This window comes from Saccopteryx bilineata, chromosome 1 (assembly GCF_036850765.1).
Source record: "Saccopteryx bilineata isolate mSacBil1 chromosome 1, mSacBil1_pri_phased_curated, whole genome shotgun sequence".
Lineage (NCBI taxonomy): Eukaryota > Metazoa > Chordata > Mammalia > Chiroptera > Emballonuridae > Saccopteryx > Saccopteryx bilineata.
In genome coordinates, this window is record NC_089490.1 from 156,259,002 (window position 1) to 156,275,506 (window position 16,505).

Here is a 16,505-nt window from a genome sequence, read left to right on the forward strand (position 1 = left end):
GCTCCTTGGCCTCTGCCCCAGGCACTAGAGTGGCTCTGGTCGCTGCAGAGCGATGCCCTGGAGGAGCAGAGCATCGCCCCCTGGTGGGCAGAGCATCGCCCCTGGTGGGCGTGCCGGGTGGATCCCGGTTGGGCGCATGCGGGAGTCTGTCTGACTGTCTCTCCCCATTTCCAGCTTCAGAAAAATACAAAAAAAAAAAAAAAAAAAAAAAAAGTAAAAGCAGCCATGGCTGGATAGCTTGGTTGGTTAGAGCAGTGGTCCCCAATAGTTTTTGGGCCACGGACCGGTTTAATGTCAGAAAATATTTTCATAGACCGGCCTTTAGGGTGGGTCAGATAAATGTATCACGTGACCGAGACAAGCGTCAAGAGTGAGTCTTAGGCCCTGGCCGGTTGGCTCAGTGGTAGAGTGTCAGTCTGGCGTGCAGGAGTCCCAGGTTCGATTCCTGGCCAGGGCACACAGGAGAGGAGCCCACCTGCTTCTCCACCCCTCCCCCTCTCCTTCCTCTCTGTCCCTCTCTTCCCCTCCCGCAGCCAAGGCTCCATTGGAGCAAAGTTGGCCCGGGCGCTGAGGATGGCTCCGTGGCCTCTGCCTCAGGCACTAGAATGGCTCTGGTTGCAGCAGAGCAATGCCCCAGATGGGCAGAGCATCACCCCCTGGTGGGCATGCCAGGTGGATCCCGGTTGGGTGAATGCGGGAGTCTATCTGACTGCCTCCCCGTTTCTGGCTTCGGAAAAATACAAAAAAAAAAAAAAAAAAGAGTGAGTCTTAGACGGATATAACAGAGGGAATCTGGTCATTTTTTAAAAATAAAACATCATTCAGACTTACAGAAATAATGTAAGTTATGTATTCTTTCTCTGCAGACCGGTACCAAATGGCCCACGGACCGGTACCAGTCCTTGGCCCGGAGGTTGGGGACCACTGGGTTAGAGCATCATCCCAAAGCACAGAGAGGTTGCCGGTTTGATCCCAGGTCAAGGCACATACAGGAACAGATTGATGTTCCTGACTCTCACTCACTCCTTCCTCTCTCTAAAATCAATGAACATTTAAAAAAGAAACAGCAAAAAAAAAAAGAAAGTAAAAGGAGAGAGAACAAAATGAGGTAACCACCCCATCTCTGTCAATGAACAGAACTCGTCTATGAAGACAAACCAGGAAGAAAGTGAAGTTGTTCTGAGACCTGGGACATGAGGCTCAGGCCTGGAGGTCAGCAGCCACTGCCAGCCCAGAAGAGGACCAGGCCAACTAGAGATCTAACAAAAGGCTGGGTTGACAGCTTCAAAATGGCCTGACACCCGCACTGCAAGATAAGGAGACACCATACTTTGCAGAGGAAAACCCGTTGGAAAGGCTGATCACCATGGAGCACCCTTGGGAAGTGTGTAAGACTTCACGCTGCCTGCTCAGAACCCTCCCTCTCTCAACCACAATATTCCTACCTCCTAACCAGCAGCCTCTTTAAAAATAAACAAATCAGGCCCTGGTCAGTTGCCTCAGTGGTAGAGCATTGGCCCAGCATATGAAAGTCCTAGATTTGATTTCTAGTCAGGGCACACAGGAGAAGTGACCATCTGCTTCTCTACCTCTCCCCCTTCTCTCTCTCTCTCTCTCTCGCTTTCCTGCAGCCATGGCTCAATTGGCTTGAGCAAGTTGGTCTTGGGTGCTGAGGATAGCTCCAAGGCCTCACCAGGTGCTAAAAAATGGCTCTGGTTTCAATGGACCAATGGCCCCAGATGGGCAGAGCATTACCACCTAGTGGGCTTGCCAGATGGATACCAGTCAGGGCACATGCAAGAGTCTGTCTCTCTGCATCCCCTCCTCTCACTAAAATAAAAAATAATAATAAAAAATATATAAACAAATCACCTGACCTATGGTAGCACAGTGGATGGAGCATTGACCTGGAATGCTGAGGTCACCGGTTCGATGCTCCGGGCTTGCCCGGTCAAAGCACATACGACAAGCAACTACTACGAGTTGATACTTCCGCTCCTCCCCCTCCATCCTTTCTCTCTTTCCTCTCTCTGAAATCAGTAAATAAAAAAATCTTCAATAAATAAATAAATAAAAAACAGAATGACCAGTAACACTGTTCCATCAACTGAGTGGTTTAAAATTATACCAGAAAAAAATAGATCCCAAATCTCAATAATGGCTCCAGGTCAGGCCTAACCAGGCCTACCCTGCTGGGTTCATACAAATCATTTTAATCCTTGAAACAATCTTACAAGGATGCTCTGCTCAGCCCCAAAAACAAACTGACTTAGCTGGGGGAGCTGCAGGTCTGTTAGGTCACCAGCTCCCAGGTGGTAGGGTGGGGACACCCATCCTGACTCATCCACAGACACCACAGCCTGACCCTGCCATGGCACCTCTGCATGCACATGTGGATGTCATGGTATGTGAGCCAGTTGGTGGCTACACGGCTAAAGATATTAAGGAACACAGCAAGATGTCAATAAACACACATGTGGATTTACTGAGGGAACTGACAAAGTACAGGTTTTCCAAGCATGGGATATGCAAAGCCAGAAGCAGATGTTATTGTCACTTGTGTTTGTTCCAGACCCTCAATCCAGCATGGAAAAAGGCCCAATAGAGACAGAGTGGAGGCCCTGCCCACGTAGTTCAGTTGGTTAGAACATCATCCTGATATGCCAAAGTTGTGATATAACAAGGTTACAGGTCCCATCCCAGTCAGGGCACATATAATAATCAATTAATGAATGCATAAATACAGTAAGTGGAACAACAAATCGATCTCTCCTTCTCTCTCTAAAATCAATCAATTAACTGACTAATTTAAAAAAAAAAAGAATTTAGAGACAGAGTAGAGGGTACCTTCCTCCCGGTTCTGTCAAGGTTGTCACTGACACACCCTGTGCTCTTCCCTACACTCTCATGGACTGGGCTCTTGGAGGGCTGCCAAGGATATGGAGGGAAGATCAGTCCACTAAGGGGCCATGGCTGAAACAGCACCAAATCCAACAGGGAGAAAACAGAGATAGATGGAAGAAAGAATAAAACAAGGGGAAGAAGGAGGGGAATTCCCTGGTCCATCACCTTCCACAAGAAACTGAAGCTCACAAAGGCATCAGGACCTGTCCAGGCCAGACCCAGAAGACCGGGACTCTTCTGACCATGCTCTGACACCCACTTCTCAAGTCTTCTCAAGATGCTGATGTAGCCTAACCTGTGGTGGTGCAGTGAATAAAGCACTGACCCGAGGTCACCGTTTGAAACCCTGGGCTTGCCTAGTCAAGGCACATACAAGAATCAACTACTATTGAGTTGATGCTTCTTGCTCTCCCCCACCCTGTTGCCTTTCTCTCTCTCTTTTCTCCTTTTAAAATCAATCAATTTTTGGCCCGGGCCGGTTGGCTCAGTGGTAGAGCGTCAGCCTGGCATGCAGGAGTCCCGGGTTCGATTCCTGGCCAGGGCACACAGGAGAAGCGCCCATCTCCTTCTCCACCCCTTCCCCTCTCCTTCCTCTCTGTCTCTCTCTTCCCCTCCTGCAGCCAAGGCTCCCCTGGAGCAAAGTTGACCCGGGTGCTGAGGATGGCTCTGTGGCCTCTGCCTCAGGTGCTAGAATGGCTCTGGCTGCAACAGAGCGATACCCTAGATGGGCAGAGCATTGCCCCCTGGTGAACATGCTGGGTGGATCCTGGTTGGGCGCATCCGGGAGTCTGTCTGACTGCCTCCCCGTTTCCTTTTTTTTTTTTTTTACAGAGACAAAGAGAGTCAGAAAGAGGGATAGACAGACAGGAACGGAGAGATGAGAAGCATCAATCATCAGTTCTTCGTTGCGCATTGCAACACCTTAGTTGTACATTGATTGCTTTCTCATATGTGCCTTGACTGCGAGCCTTCAGCAGACCGAGTAACCCCTTGCTTGAGCCAGGGACCTTGGGTCCACACTGGTGAGCTTTTGCTCAAACCAGATGAGCCCACGCTCAAGCTGGCAACCTCGAGGTCTTGAACCTGGGTCCTCCGCATCTCAGTCTGACGCTCTATCCACTGCGTCACCGCCTGGTCAGGCAAAGAGATAGAAAGAACAGAGGGAGGAGCAGGAAGTATCAACTCCCATATGTGCATTGACCAGGCAAGCCTGGGGTTTCGAACCAGCGACCTTAGCATTCCAGGTCGACACTTTTACCCACTGCACCACCACAGGTCAGGCCCCGTTTCCAACTTCAGAAAAATACCCCCCCAAAAAATCAATCAATTTTTTTTCTATTTTTCTTAAGTGAGAAGCGGGGAGGCAGAGAGACAGACTCCTGCATGTGCCCCAACTGGGATCCACCCAGCAAGCCTCCTACTAGGCAATGCTTTGCCCATCTGGGTTCTGCTGTTGCTTGGCAACTGAGCCATTTTAGTGCCTGAGGCGAGGCCGTGGAGCCATCCTCAGTACTCAGGGCCAATTTGTTCCAACCAAGCCATGGCTGTGGGAGGGGAAGAGAGAGAGAGAGAGAGAGAGAAGGGAAGGGAAGGGGGAGGGGTGGAGAAGCAGATGGCCACTTCTCCTGTGTGCCCTGACCAGGAATTGAACTGGGACATCCACATGCCAGGCTGAAGCTATACCATTAAGCCAACCAGTCAGGGCCAATAAAATTTTTTTAAAAGATGCTGATGTCCAGCCTGACCTGTGGTGGCACAGTAGATAAAGTATCAACCTGGAAACGCTGAGGTTGCTGGTTCAAAACCCTGGGCTTGCCTGGTCAAGGCACATATGGGAGTTGATGCTTTCTGCTCCAACCCCCTTCTCTCTCTCTCTCTCTCTCTCTCTCTCTCCCCTCTCTACAATGAATAAATAAAAATCTTAAAAAAATAAAATAAAATAAAAAAAGATGCTGATGTCCAGACCAGGCGGTAGCACAGTGTATAAGAACGTCAGCCTGGGATACAGAGTACCCAGGTTTGAAACCCTGAGATCGCTGGCTTGAGCACAGGCTCATCCAGCTTGACTTCAGGCTCACCAGCTTGATTGTGGGGTCACTGGCTTGAGTGTGAGATCATAGACATGACCCCATGGTTGCTGGCTTGAGCCCAAAGGTCATTGGCTTGAAGCCCAAGGTCACTGGCTTGAGCAAGGGGTCACTGGCTTGGCTGAGCCCCTGGTCAAGGCACATATGAGAAACTAAGGTGCCATAATGAAGAACTGATGCTTCTCATCTCTCTCCCTTCCTGTCTGTCTGTCCCTCTCACTCACTAAAAAAAAAAAAAAAAAAAGGCTAGGGGAAGTGTGGGTGGTACTAGAAAGACAGGAATGGGTCCTGGTCTCAAATAAGACCCACCCCCACAGGTGCCATACTCACCGGATGGTCTCGATGATTTCATGAGCAGCATCATGGTGTTTGTCCTGAAAGATAAAATGACAGGGTTTAGAGCTGACGAAGCAGTTCCTCTACCCTCTACTGATGGTAGGTTGGCTATCTCAGAACACAGGACAACAGGAGTGGGGCACTGTAAACCCCAGGCATTCCCATCTCTGCATTTCCAGATCCACAGAGCTCTCAAGTCCTTCATCCAGGCAGGACCTCCCAGAGAGCCCCATCATGGCACCTGGGTGCTGTCTTGGGAACCCTGCCCACTTGGGATATGCTGGCCTAGGGTAGGGTCTGTTCCTGCAGTGCTCTCTCTCCAGTAGGCAGCAGAGATGAGGAAGGGATGGAGTCTATGCCCTCAGCCCTCCTGTCTGCCACCCGCCATTGCCCACTGGTACTTCAGGGCACTCCCACGGCCTGGATTCTACAGGCTTAACTTTGAGTTACTTAACCTCCCAGTCCTCCATTTTCCCATCTGTGATATGGGAAATGCCAATAACCACCAGTGTGAGAACGTGTGTGGCTGTCCTCCCACTTAGATAAAGACACCTCTCACTTCCATTGCTGTCCCCACTGTGTGGGGGTTCACTATGGCTTCTTCCACAAAAGGAAGTTCAAGGGTCACTCTGGGCCTTTCACCTGGGTGTGGCAGCAAGCTAACTCAAAACCTCACAGAAACCAGGATCAGGACACATAGAGTGGTAGGTACCCTCTGACTCTGCCCTTCTCTCACATAAAGCACTATGCCTTCCACATCACGGTGAAGGTTAGTGAGTGCAGGAGGACGGGCTCAGAGGGAGAGGCCTGCCAACAGCTGCTCCATAACAGTAACGACGCCTCTTAGCCCAGGCCACCATTTCCACCACTTTACAACAGGAGGACAGCAACCACAGGCAGAGTGCCTTGAGTGTTTCAGCATTCAATAACAGAATCAAAATAGCTCTTTAGATAACCCTGAGTTTAAGCTATTATTTAAAACAACAAAAAACAGCTCTATTGAGATATAATTCAGATACAACAGAGCTCACCTGTTTCAAGTACACAATTCAGTGGTTTTTAGTACATTCAGTGTTGTGCCACCATTGCACTAATTCCAGAATATTTCATCAACCCAAAAGGAATCCCCATCCCCATCAGCAGTCATTCCCCAGTCCCCTCCCAGTACCTGACAACCACTAAGCCACTTCTTGTCTCCATGGATGTGTCCGTTCTGGACATTTCACATAAATGGGATCACATACTATGTGGCATCTACACAGAAACTCATACGTGAGTGTTCACAGCAGCATGATTCACAATCGCCAAGAGTGTAACACAGCTGGCAGCAATCACCAGGCCACGGCCCTCTCGCATTCACTGTCTTGGCCCAAACACACATGCAGGCCTGCAAAGGCACAGGGGACCTAGAATTTGGTCTCCTCTGTGATGGGATGAACTCATGCTCTCTCAGCTTTAAAACCAAAAACAAAGGGAGAGAAAAGTTGATGACTGCACCCTCTGAGGTCTGAGTCGACTGCACTGACTGATCCTCTCAGGGCTGGGCCAGTTTCCACCCATAGTCCTGAGAGGTATAACTTTAGAAGCCTTGGTCTTTATCAATGATTTGTGGCCTCTTCTTACTTCTCTATAGACCTTGTGGAGGAGAAAGCTGTCAAACCCAGACCAGGAAAGATCAGACAGGGAACAGCCCCAAGGAACCCTAGATTTATAGCCCAGCCCTCATCTTGTTATGCAGGTAGTTATGCATACTCCCCCCTCCATCACAGGAACCCTGGACCCTGGATTAATGGCCCAGCCCTCCCCCTCATTACACAGAAATACCCCCCACGTTGCCTCTTCCACTGCCCACCCCAGCATGGATCATGGCAGGAAATCCTGTTTGCTGCATCCGAGAATGACCCATGCTCTTCTCATTACTTGTACCGGAGCACCCAAAAGAAGCAGCTGAGAGAGGTTATTTCCATAAAAATTTGTCTGGTTTAATGTTGGCAGTTGGATAGCTGACTGATGGGTACTTGGGGTTCCTGGTCCCCCACTTTGTGAATCACGTGAAAAGGTCCACAACAAGCGTAATTGTTTCATCTTTTTTTAAAAAGGTTTTATTTATTCATTATAGAGAGGGGAGAGAGAGAGAAAGAAGGGGGGAGAAACAGGTAGTATCAACTCCCATATGTGCCTTGACTAGGCAAGCCCAGGGTTTCGAACTGGCAACCTCAGCGTTTCCAAGTTGACGCTTTATCCACTGTGCCACCACAGGTCAGGCTAATTGTTCCATCTTAAACTGTACACCGCATAGGAGACAGTCATCACACCCTGAGATAACACAAAATTGTCCCTTATGGTACCACTCACCTTCCCAACTCAGGTAGGAGGCCTGTGGCTTATTCTTCCAGGCACCGACACTCGACACTCGACACTCGCATGCTCAAGGACTACATGGAGAGGGTGCACACACACAGAGGGAGGGAGGATGGGTGTGGGGAACGCAGCAGTCACTTTAAGCAGGTTCATGGCTTTCTCTTTTACCAGGATTTTACCAGGACAAACTTGAGAACAGCACCCAGCTGCAGGTGGGGATGTGGCTCCAGCTCTGTCACCAGCTTGTCCTCCCATCTCCTGCAGAGGAGTCTGGACAAGAAGGGCTCTCAGATCCCTCTGCAAGGGCATAAGTTCACCATTCTAAGCACTTAACACCCTGTTCATTCTAAGTCCACACTACTTCTGGAGTCTCTGTGCCCAGAGTATACAAGAAAAGAGGCAAAGACAAGAAGAGATCAATGAAGGGGCACATATACTAGGGGCCTGCATGGGCATCATAGATGCACTACTGTACTGGATTCATTGCCAGCTCCACTCTCCTCACTCTCTTTGGCAACAGAAAAATGATATGCAGGGAGTGCCCTCGGCCCTGCCCCGGAGGATTACTTAGAGCTGGAAGGCAGGACCCCAGGGTCCTCTGAGGTTGGATCCTCACATGGTAACCAGCATCAAAATCCTGTGGTTCATGGAAGAGATGCCTGTAGCCTGTAGCCCATCCCCTGAAGTGTCAGATTCAGTAGGTCTGCTTATACTGGCAGGTGGGAAAAGCGTTCTCCCTTCTCTCCTTGGGGAAATGAGGATAACTGATGGAAAATACCACAGACAGACTACTTTAGCAGACGGCAGACTGTCCTGCAATGAGAGAACCTGCTTTCCAGTGGCTCCACACAACCCTGGAGCCCTGAATGGGGATGTTAGGCCGCTTCCATCACACATGTCCCCAAAGCCAAACCAAGTCAAACAAAATAGTTCCTGGCAAACATCACGTGGGCTCAGGACAGGCCATTGCTGGCTGACTCACAAGCAGCTGCTGCATAGGAGGCCCACTCATGGGTTACTGCCTGGACACAGTGGGACCAGCTGGCATGGGCACAGGGGCAGACGAACACTATAGATGGACATGGGGATCAAAGCAGATGGAAAATAAAATGTATGAACAGAGTTTTTTAAAATGTGAAGGACAAAGGAAAGAGATGAGATGTGAAAGCAGGGTGATGGCTCATGTAGGAAGCCTTTCTGGCTGAGGTGATAGAAGGGTTTGGATGAGCAGAGACCGGGGCTGGAGGAGTGCAATGGGATGTGGTGCACTTATACCCTGTCAACAGACGTCCAGAAAACTCTCAGTCCCAGAGAAAAACCAGAGAGTGTGGCAGAAGGGGTGCCAGGCCCTGCAGGTGCCTCTCTGACACCGGCCCTTGTCTTCACCACCCGACTCCCGGCTTCTGGGTGTGCAAGTGCCTCCATGAACAGGGTAGCAGACTCACAGATTAGGATAAGCATATTAGCTGGGACAGAGGCCCTCTGTTGCTCAGGTGGGAGCAAAAGTGATTAGTAGACAGTTTATATGGCCAATTCAAATACTGATCATGATAGCACCTTCACTAGTTCAAAATAAGCAAGACCCCAAAATCAGAGGCCACATGTCCAAACAAATTAAGAGCAGAAAACAATTGGCAAATGGCCAGGGCAGAGGAGAGGCAGGCAGAGAGCAGGTGCTGATGGGACATAGGGTGGGCAGTTAGAGGTCAAGTCTGTGGGACAAGAAACCTGGCTGCGCCCTGGCCGGTTGGCTCAGCGGTAGAGCGTCAGCCTGGCGTGCGGGGGACCTGGGTTCAATTCCCAGCCAGGGCACATAGGAGAAGCGCCCATTTGCTTCTCCACACACCCCCTCCTTCCTCTCTGTCTCTTTCTTCCCCTCCCGCAGCCGAGGCTCCATTGGAGCAAAGATGGCCCGGGCGCTGGGGATGGCTCCTTGGCCTCTGCCCCAGGCGCTAGAGTGGCTCTGGTCTCGGCAGAGCGACGCCCCGGAGGGGCAGAGCATTGCCCCCTGGTGGGCAGAGCGTCGCCCCCTGGTGGGCATGCCAGGTGGATCCCGGTAGGGCACATGTGGGAGTCTGTCTGACTGTCTCTCCCCATTTCCAGCTTCAGAAAAAAAAAAAAAAAAGAAACCTGGCTGCTGTAGCACCCGGGGTAAAGATAGTGGGTCAGATGGGCTGAGAGTGGCAAGCTTTGTGGGGTGCGAGACAAGGGGAAAATGCAGTCACCTCATTCAAAAATAGTTAGCAAATTCAAGGCAGCAACCACAGAGCATTAGTAACAAAGCACAGTCCTTTGGAGGGAGGTTTGCAAGCAGGACAGCCTAGAATGTAAATCAAACAGTGCTGCTTCTAGAAATAGGATCTCAGACAGGTCACACAGGCCCTGCACATGGCTCTCTCATCTGTGCACTGGACCCTGTGAGGATGTGTCTATGCTAGAAAGCCCTCCTGTTTGTCTTGGTCCTGCTGCCAGACCTCTGCTCTCACATACCTACCCATGGAGACAGTCCCCCCAGCTCACTGTGCCCATGTCCAGTGACAGCAATAAATACCAGGGCTCTAGGCTGGCTGGCTGAGATGGAAGCAGCACAAGGAAAGAAGGGGCAGCAAGGCAAGATATCTCAATCAACTGCACTGAATACATTCCCAGAGCTGCAGAAAAAGTCAAGTTCATGCACTCACTGCTTTTGAGCTCATTCTTTTTTTTTCTTTTTTTTAAATTTATTTTATTTTATTTTTATTTTTTTACAGAGACAGAGAGAGAGTCAAAGAGAAGGATAGATAGGGACAGACAGATGGGAACGGAGAGAAATGAGAAGCATCAATCATCAGTTTTTCGTTGTGACATCCTAGTTGTTCATTGATTGCTTTCTCATATGTGCCTTAGCAGCAGGCCTTCAGCAGACTGAGTAACCCTTTGGTCGAGCCAGCAACCTTGGGTCCAAGCTGGTGAGCTTTTGCTCAAACCAGATGAGCCCGTGCTCAAGCTGGTGACCTCGGGGTCTCAAACTTGGGTCTTCTGCATCCTAGTCCGACGCTCTATCCACTGCACCACCACCTGGTCAGGCGAGCTCATTCTTTAAAAACTATATTTACATGGCCCCCAAAATAATGTCACATTACTAAAGGGGACAGAAAAGGGTACCTGATGCTACCCTGCAGGGAGGAGGGTGCTGAGTCAGTGCTGTCACTGTGGATGGTCCAGCCCTGATCTGCGCTTCCTCCAGCTGTCAGGGAATATCTTTTGCTCAGACAGAAGACAGACCCACGAGAAGAGCCAGCAGTGCAACAGAAGGCTCATCTCCTGCCACCAGCCCCATGGCACCTCTCCTTGCCAGGCCATAATGCCCCAGCTTCTGATGCTCAGTGCCAACTGTGGCCTGCATAAGCCAGGCCACAAACAAGACTGACCAGAAGACAGAGCTGCATCTATACACATCCTGCGCACCAGACCTGCAGCCCCCACATCCCCCAACTCCACATGACAAGAAGGCCCCGCTCAACACCATCCTAGCACCAGTGGTTTTCATCAACACTCACTGAGTAAGTGAGCAGCTAGGCCCCTGGACCTCATTTGGGTGGTGGCATCCACCATGCAAACACAGTCCCACCATATGCATGCTAAGTTCTGTTGTTGGGAGGAAGAAGCCCTATGAGGAAAAGGGATCTAGAGGCATGCCATCCCCATGGCAGCCATAGTCCCCCTCCGGTTATGAGGCACTCCATATGGGCTGCCTGGACCAAGCTGTGCTCCAAATACAAGACCCACACTAATTTCAAAGACTTAGAATACACACCAAAAAGTTGTTTATAACTTTTTTAATTACTTGTTGAAATGACAGGATTTTGGTCATAACCAGTTATAATAAAATATATTATGAAAACCTATCTCACCTGCTTCTTTTGACTTTCTCTTTTTTTTTTTTTTTACTTTTTCTTTTTTTTTAAGAGAAAGAGAGGAACAGACAGGAAGGGAGAGAGACGAGAAGCATCAACTTGTAGTTGCAGCACTTTTAGTTGTTCATTGGTTGTTTTCTCATATGTGCCTTGACGGGGATGGGGGGGCTACAGCTGAGTCAGTCACCTTTTGCTCAAGCCAGAGACCTTGGGCTCAAGCCAGGAACCATGGGGTCATGTTGATGATCCCACGCTCAAGCTGGCAACCCTGCGCTCAAGCCAAATGAGCCTGTGCTCAGGCCGGTGACCTCAGGGTTTTGAACCTGGGTCCCCAGCATCTCAGGTCGACCCTTTATCCACTGCACCACCTTCTGGTCAGGCTCTTTTTTAAAGGGGCTACTAGAAATGCTGAAACTACACGTATGGTTCATGTGCTAGTCCCATCAGCGGTCACCTCATGTAACTCATTCCACCCTTATATTAACTGATGGAGTATTTTTAGGTTTGACCCTGAACATGAGGTCCATGGAGGGCCTGGGTCCTAGCAGAGCGGGGACTCGATATGGGATGACCTGTGCTCTGGGCAGCATCTTTCACAGGTTGAGTGACGTATGGAAAGAGGAGTCAAGATACCCACGAGAGGACAAGTGCTACCTCTATATCCCCAGGGGACAGAGCTAAGACCAAAGGTGATTTGACAAGAATATTTCAGTTGCTTTCATAAAAACTAGCCCATTTATAAGTCTGAGGTACTCCAAAGGAGCCCCTGTACAAATATCCAAAGACTGGATGATGGAGATCTTCACAAAGTGTCTACCATGAAGTGACACTGGTGGCGCAGTGGGACACAATGACCAAAATTTCATCCCCAGAACTTTTCACGCCCTCATCATTAAAAATGCTTTGTTGCTACAACCACTCCAGCCTAAAGCCATGTGTATGAGGGGAAGGGAAACAGCACAGGAACTGATGAGGCCTCTTTAACCAATAGAACTTACCCAGAAGGCCCTGCTACCAAGTAGGGGGGAGAGACTCGACTCCAGGATCTGGAAAGCCAAGATACACTGTGCCCCTAAAACTACCAATTGTTTCTACCTCTAGCAAATGGTCATTATTATTATTAGCACCGTACCAGTTCATTTGGGGTCATCCCCACCCCCAGGATGAGGGCCAAATGAATGCCTCACCAGGGCCACAAGACCCCACAACTTGGCCTGTTATTATAGAGAAATATTACTCAATCATTAAAAGGAGTATAGCACGGACACTCACTACATGGGTAAAACTTGAACATGATGCTCATTGAGAGATGCCAGATTCAATTTATGTGAAACGTCCAGAATAGGCAAGTCCAGAGATGAGAATGAGATAAGTAGCTGTTGGGGGCTAGGGAGGTAGGTGGGAGTAACTGCTGATAGGAACGGGGCTCTAGATGAATACAATTACATATTATTCTGTAGTTGTATAAGATGTCACCATTGGGGGAAAATGTGTGGAGAGAACATGGGAGTGTCTCTATGTTATTCTTATGACTACACAGAAATCCACCGTTATTTCAAAATAAAAGTTTAATTAAGATAAAAAAGATGGGCCCTGGCCTGACCAGGTGGTGGCGCAGTGGATAGAGCGTCGGACTGGGATGCGGAAGGACCCAGGTTCAAGACCCCGAGGTCACCAGCTTGAGCAAGGGCTCATCTGGCTTGAGCAAAGAGCTCACCAGCTTGGACCCAAGTAACCTGGCTCCAGCAGGGGTTACTTGGTCTGCTGAAGGCCCGCGGTCAAGGCACATGTGAGAAAGCAATCAATGAACAACTAAGAAGTCCCAACACGCCACGAGAAACTGATGATTGATGCTTCTCATTTCTCTCCGTTCCTGTCTGTCTGTCCCTGTCTATCTCTGCCTCTGTTAAAAATAATAATAATAATATAATAAAATAAAATGTACTTTAAAAAAAGATGGGCCCTGGCCAGTGGATAGAATGTTGGCCTATTGTATGAACATTCTGGGTTCAATTCCGGTCAGGGCACAAAGGAGAAGCAACCAGCTGCTTCTCTCCCTCTCCCTCTCCCCCTCCTACAGCCAGTGGCTAGATTGGTTGTTTCGAGCATAGGCCCTGGGCACTGAGGATAGCTCAGCTGGTCCAAGCACATCAGCCTCAGGTGCTAAAAATAGCTCAGTTGATTCAAGCATTGGCCCCAGTTGGGGTTGCTGGGTGGATCCCAGTAGGCGCACATGTGGGAGTTTGTCTCATTATCTCTCCTTCTCTCACTTATTTTTTTTTAAGATTGTTGTATTTTTATTTTATTTATTCATTTTTAGAGAGGAGAGAGAGAGAGAGAGAGAGAGGAGAGAGACAGGGGGGAGGAACAAGAAGCATCAACTCCCATATGTGCCTTGACCAGTCAAGCGCAGGGTTTCGAACCGGCGACCTCAGCCAGTTTGAAACCCCAAGGGATGCTTAGGACCCAGGTTCAAAACCCCAAGGTTGCTGGCTTGAGCAAAGACTCACCAGCTTGAGCACGAGGTCACTGGCTTGAGCGTGGGATCATCGACATGACTCTATGGTCACTGCCTTGAGCCCAAGGTCGCTAGCTTGAGCAAGGCTCAGCTGTAGCCCTCCCTGCCCTCCATTAAGGCACATATGAGAAAGCAATCAATGAACAACTTAAAGTGCCACAACTACGAGCTGATGCTTCTCATCTCTCTCCCTTTCTGTCTGTCTCCCTTTCTCCATCTCACTAAAAAGAGGCAGGGAGGCAGGGAGAGAGGGAGAGAGGGAGGGAGGGAGGGAGGGAAGGAGGGAAGGAAAGAAAGAAGGAAGGAGAAAAGAAAAAACAAAGGAAAGAAAAGAAAAGGAAAGGAAAGAAAAAGTAGGATGGAAGCTCTGGCCGGGTGGCACAATGGATAAAACAACATCCTGGTCACAGGTTCGATCCTCAGTCAGGGTACAGATGAGAAGCAATCAATAAATACACAAGTAAATGGAACTAAGTGACCAGCAAGTTGATGTTTCTCTCCCTTTCCCTCCCTCTCTCAAATCAATGGAAAATTTTAAAAAAAGAAAAAGAAATATGGCCCTGGCCGGTTGGCTCAGCGGTAGAGCGTCGGCCTGGCGTGCAGGAGTCCCAGGTTCGATTCCCGGCCAGGGCACACGGGAGAAGGGCCCATCTGCTTTTCCACCCCTCCCCCTCTCCTTCCTCTCTGTCTCTCTCTTCCCCTCCCGCAGCCGAGGCTCCATTGGAGCAAAGATGGCCCTGGCGCTGGGGATGGCTCTGTGGCCTCTGCCTCAGGCACTAGAAAGGCTCTGGATGCAACAGAGTGATGCCCCAGAGGGGCAGAACATCGCCCCCTGGTGGGCATGCCGGGTGGATCCCGGTCGGGCACATGCAGGAGTTTGTCTGACTGCCTCCCCGTTTCCAGCTTCGGAAAAATGAAAAAAAAAAGAAAAGAAAAGAAAAAGAAATAAAGAATGGAGCTCCCAGAGGGAGGCTGGTTGGGTGGGTCCCCTGTAGCTCTGCCTAGTTTCTGGGCCCCCCAAGCTCCCATCAATCAGGACCAGAGTGCTCAGTAGGCATTTGGATCTTAGGGGCCAGAGCACAAAACTAAATCATCCCTTCCCCTTTTAAACTGACTGCTTCACCCACACAAATCTGTGGAAGGGTTAATCTGCCTTCCACCTGAACTCAGATTAAGCAGGACTCAGAGAGGGAGAGGTCAGATCAGAAAATATCTTCTGAGTCACAGGATGGCTGGCTCACTTGGCCTGCCCACTCAACTACTACTCACTGCCAGTGTTAGGGGAATGATTACTCAGAAGGCACTCGTCAGAGAACTGTGGACTCCCAGTAGGAAGCCGAGGGTGGAGATAGTCACGATGAGGCTGCTCCCCCGCCCACAGTTTTACTAAGTCACCCAGGTAAAGGAGTACTGAATGCGTTCCTCACAAAAATTCTTGCCCTGTCACCCAGAAACTCAAGATGCCATTTACTCCCTTGAGTTGAGACCTAGTTTCCCACCCAAGAAGGACCATCCTGCTTTAGAAATGATGCCACTGTGAACTGCAAGTGGGTATCAGAAACTCAGTCAATAAAGGAACAGAATGCCCCTGGTCTCCCCTCAAGTTTGTCAATTGCACAAAAGCCAGTTTCAGAGGTTGGACACTTCTGTGTGGCCCAATTGTGGTTGTTTTGTACTTCCTCCCACAGATGTGGGCCCTCAAGGAAGCCACCCACACCTCTCCCAGGACAAAACTAGCAGCTCCTTCCTCTGGAAAATCAGCTGACCCTATACAGGCACTATAACTCGGCTAACTTTTGTGTTTACACATCACTCACCTTTCATCTCTAAGATTCTTAAGAATAAGAACATTGTCTACTGTCCTCTGTACCCCTCCCAGGAATGCTGCACATTTTCAGGAGGTGCTAAGAAGAAATGAATCAGTGAATAAGTAAGCTCAGTCATTTAAAATGTGTGGTCACATGAGTAATCTGACCTTCCAAAAAGAAGCTTCTGAAGTAGTACATGTTCTTCATGTATTCATCATTTAGCCAACACAAAATATGAACTTTATAAGTACTGCCCCTTCATTTCCCATGAAAAGCAAAATTCCTCTGTGAGGAAACAGAAGGTTGACAGACATCACTGTATGCTGTAAAGTTGGCACATTGGCACAATCAGTTACAGTGTTGTCCCAAAACATGAATGTTGCGGGTTCAATCCGGGTGAGAGCACACACAGAAAGCAACCAGTGAATGCACAACTAAGTGGAACAACAAATGAATGCTTCCCGCTCTTCTCACGTCTCTCTAAAATCAATCAATCAATAAAAATAAAATTAAAAAAAAAAAAACCTGTAAGGCTGTTGTGAGCACTCGCAGCTAGCTGAGAATTTCACTGGGCTGTCCTGGCGAGGCTAGGACC

At 49.3% G+C, this 16,505-nt stretch overlaps 1 protein-coding gene across 4 annotated transcripts in view; it reads right to left on the reverse strand.

The window, feature by feature from the left end:
* DOT1L (DOT1 like histone lysine methyltransferase) overlaps positions 1 to 16,505 on the reverse strand; it is a 74,308-nt gene that overhangs the window by 54,721 nt on the left and 3,082 nt on the right. For all 4 annotated transcript variants that reach the window (XM_066276860.1, XM_066276887.1, XM_066276854.1 and 1 more), the window contains exon 2: positions 5,322 to 5,365. In XM_066276860.1, the coding sequence (XP_066132957.1) occupies positions 5,322 to 5,365 (44 nt within the window). The remainder of the gene's footprint in view (positions 1 to 5,321; positions 5,366 to 16,505) is intronic.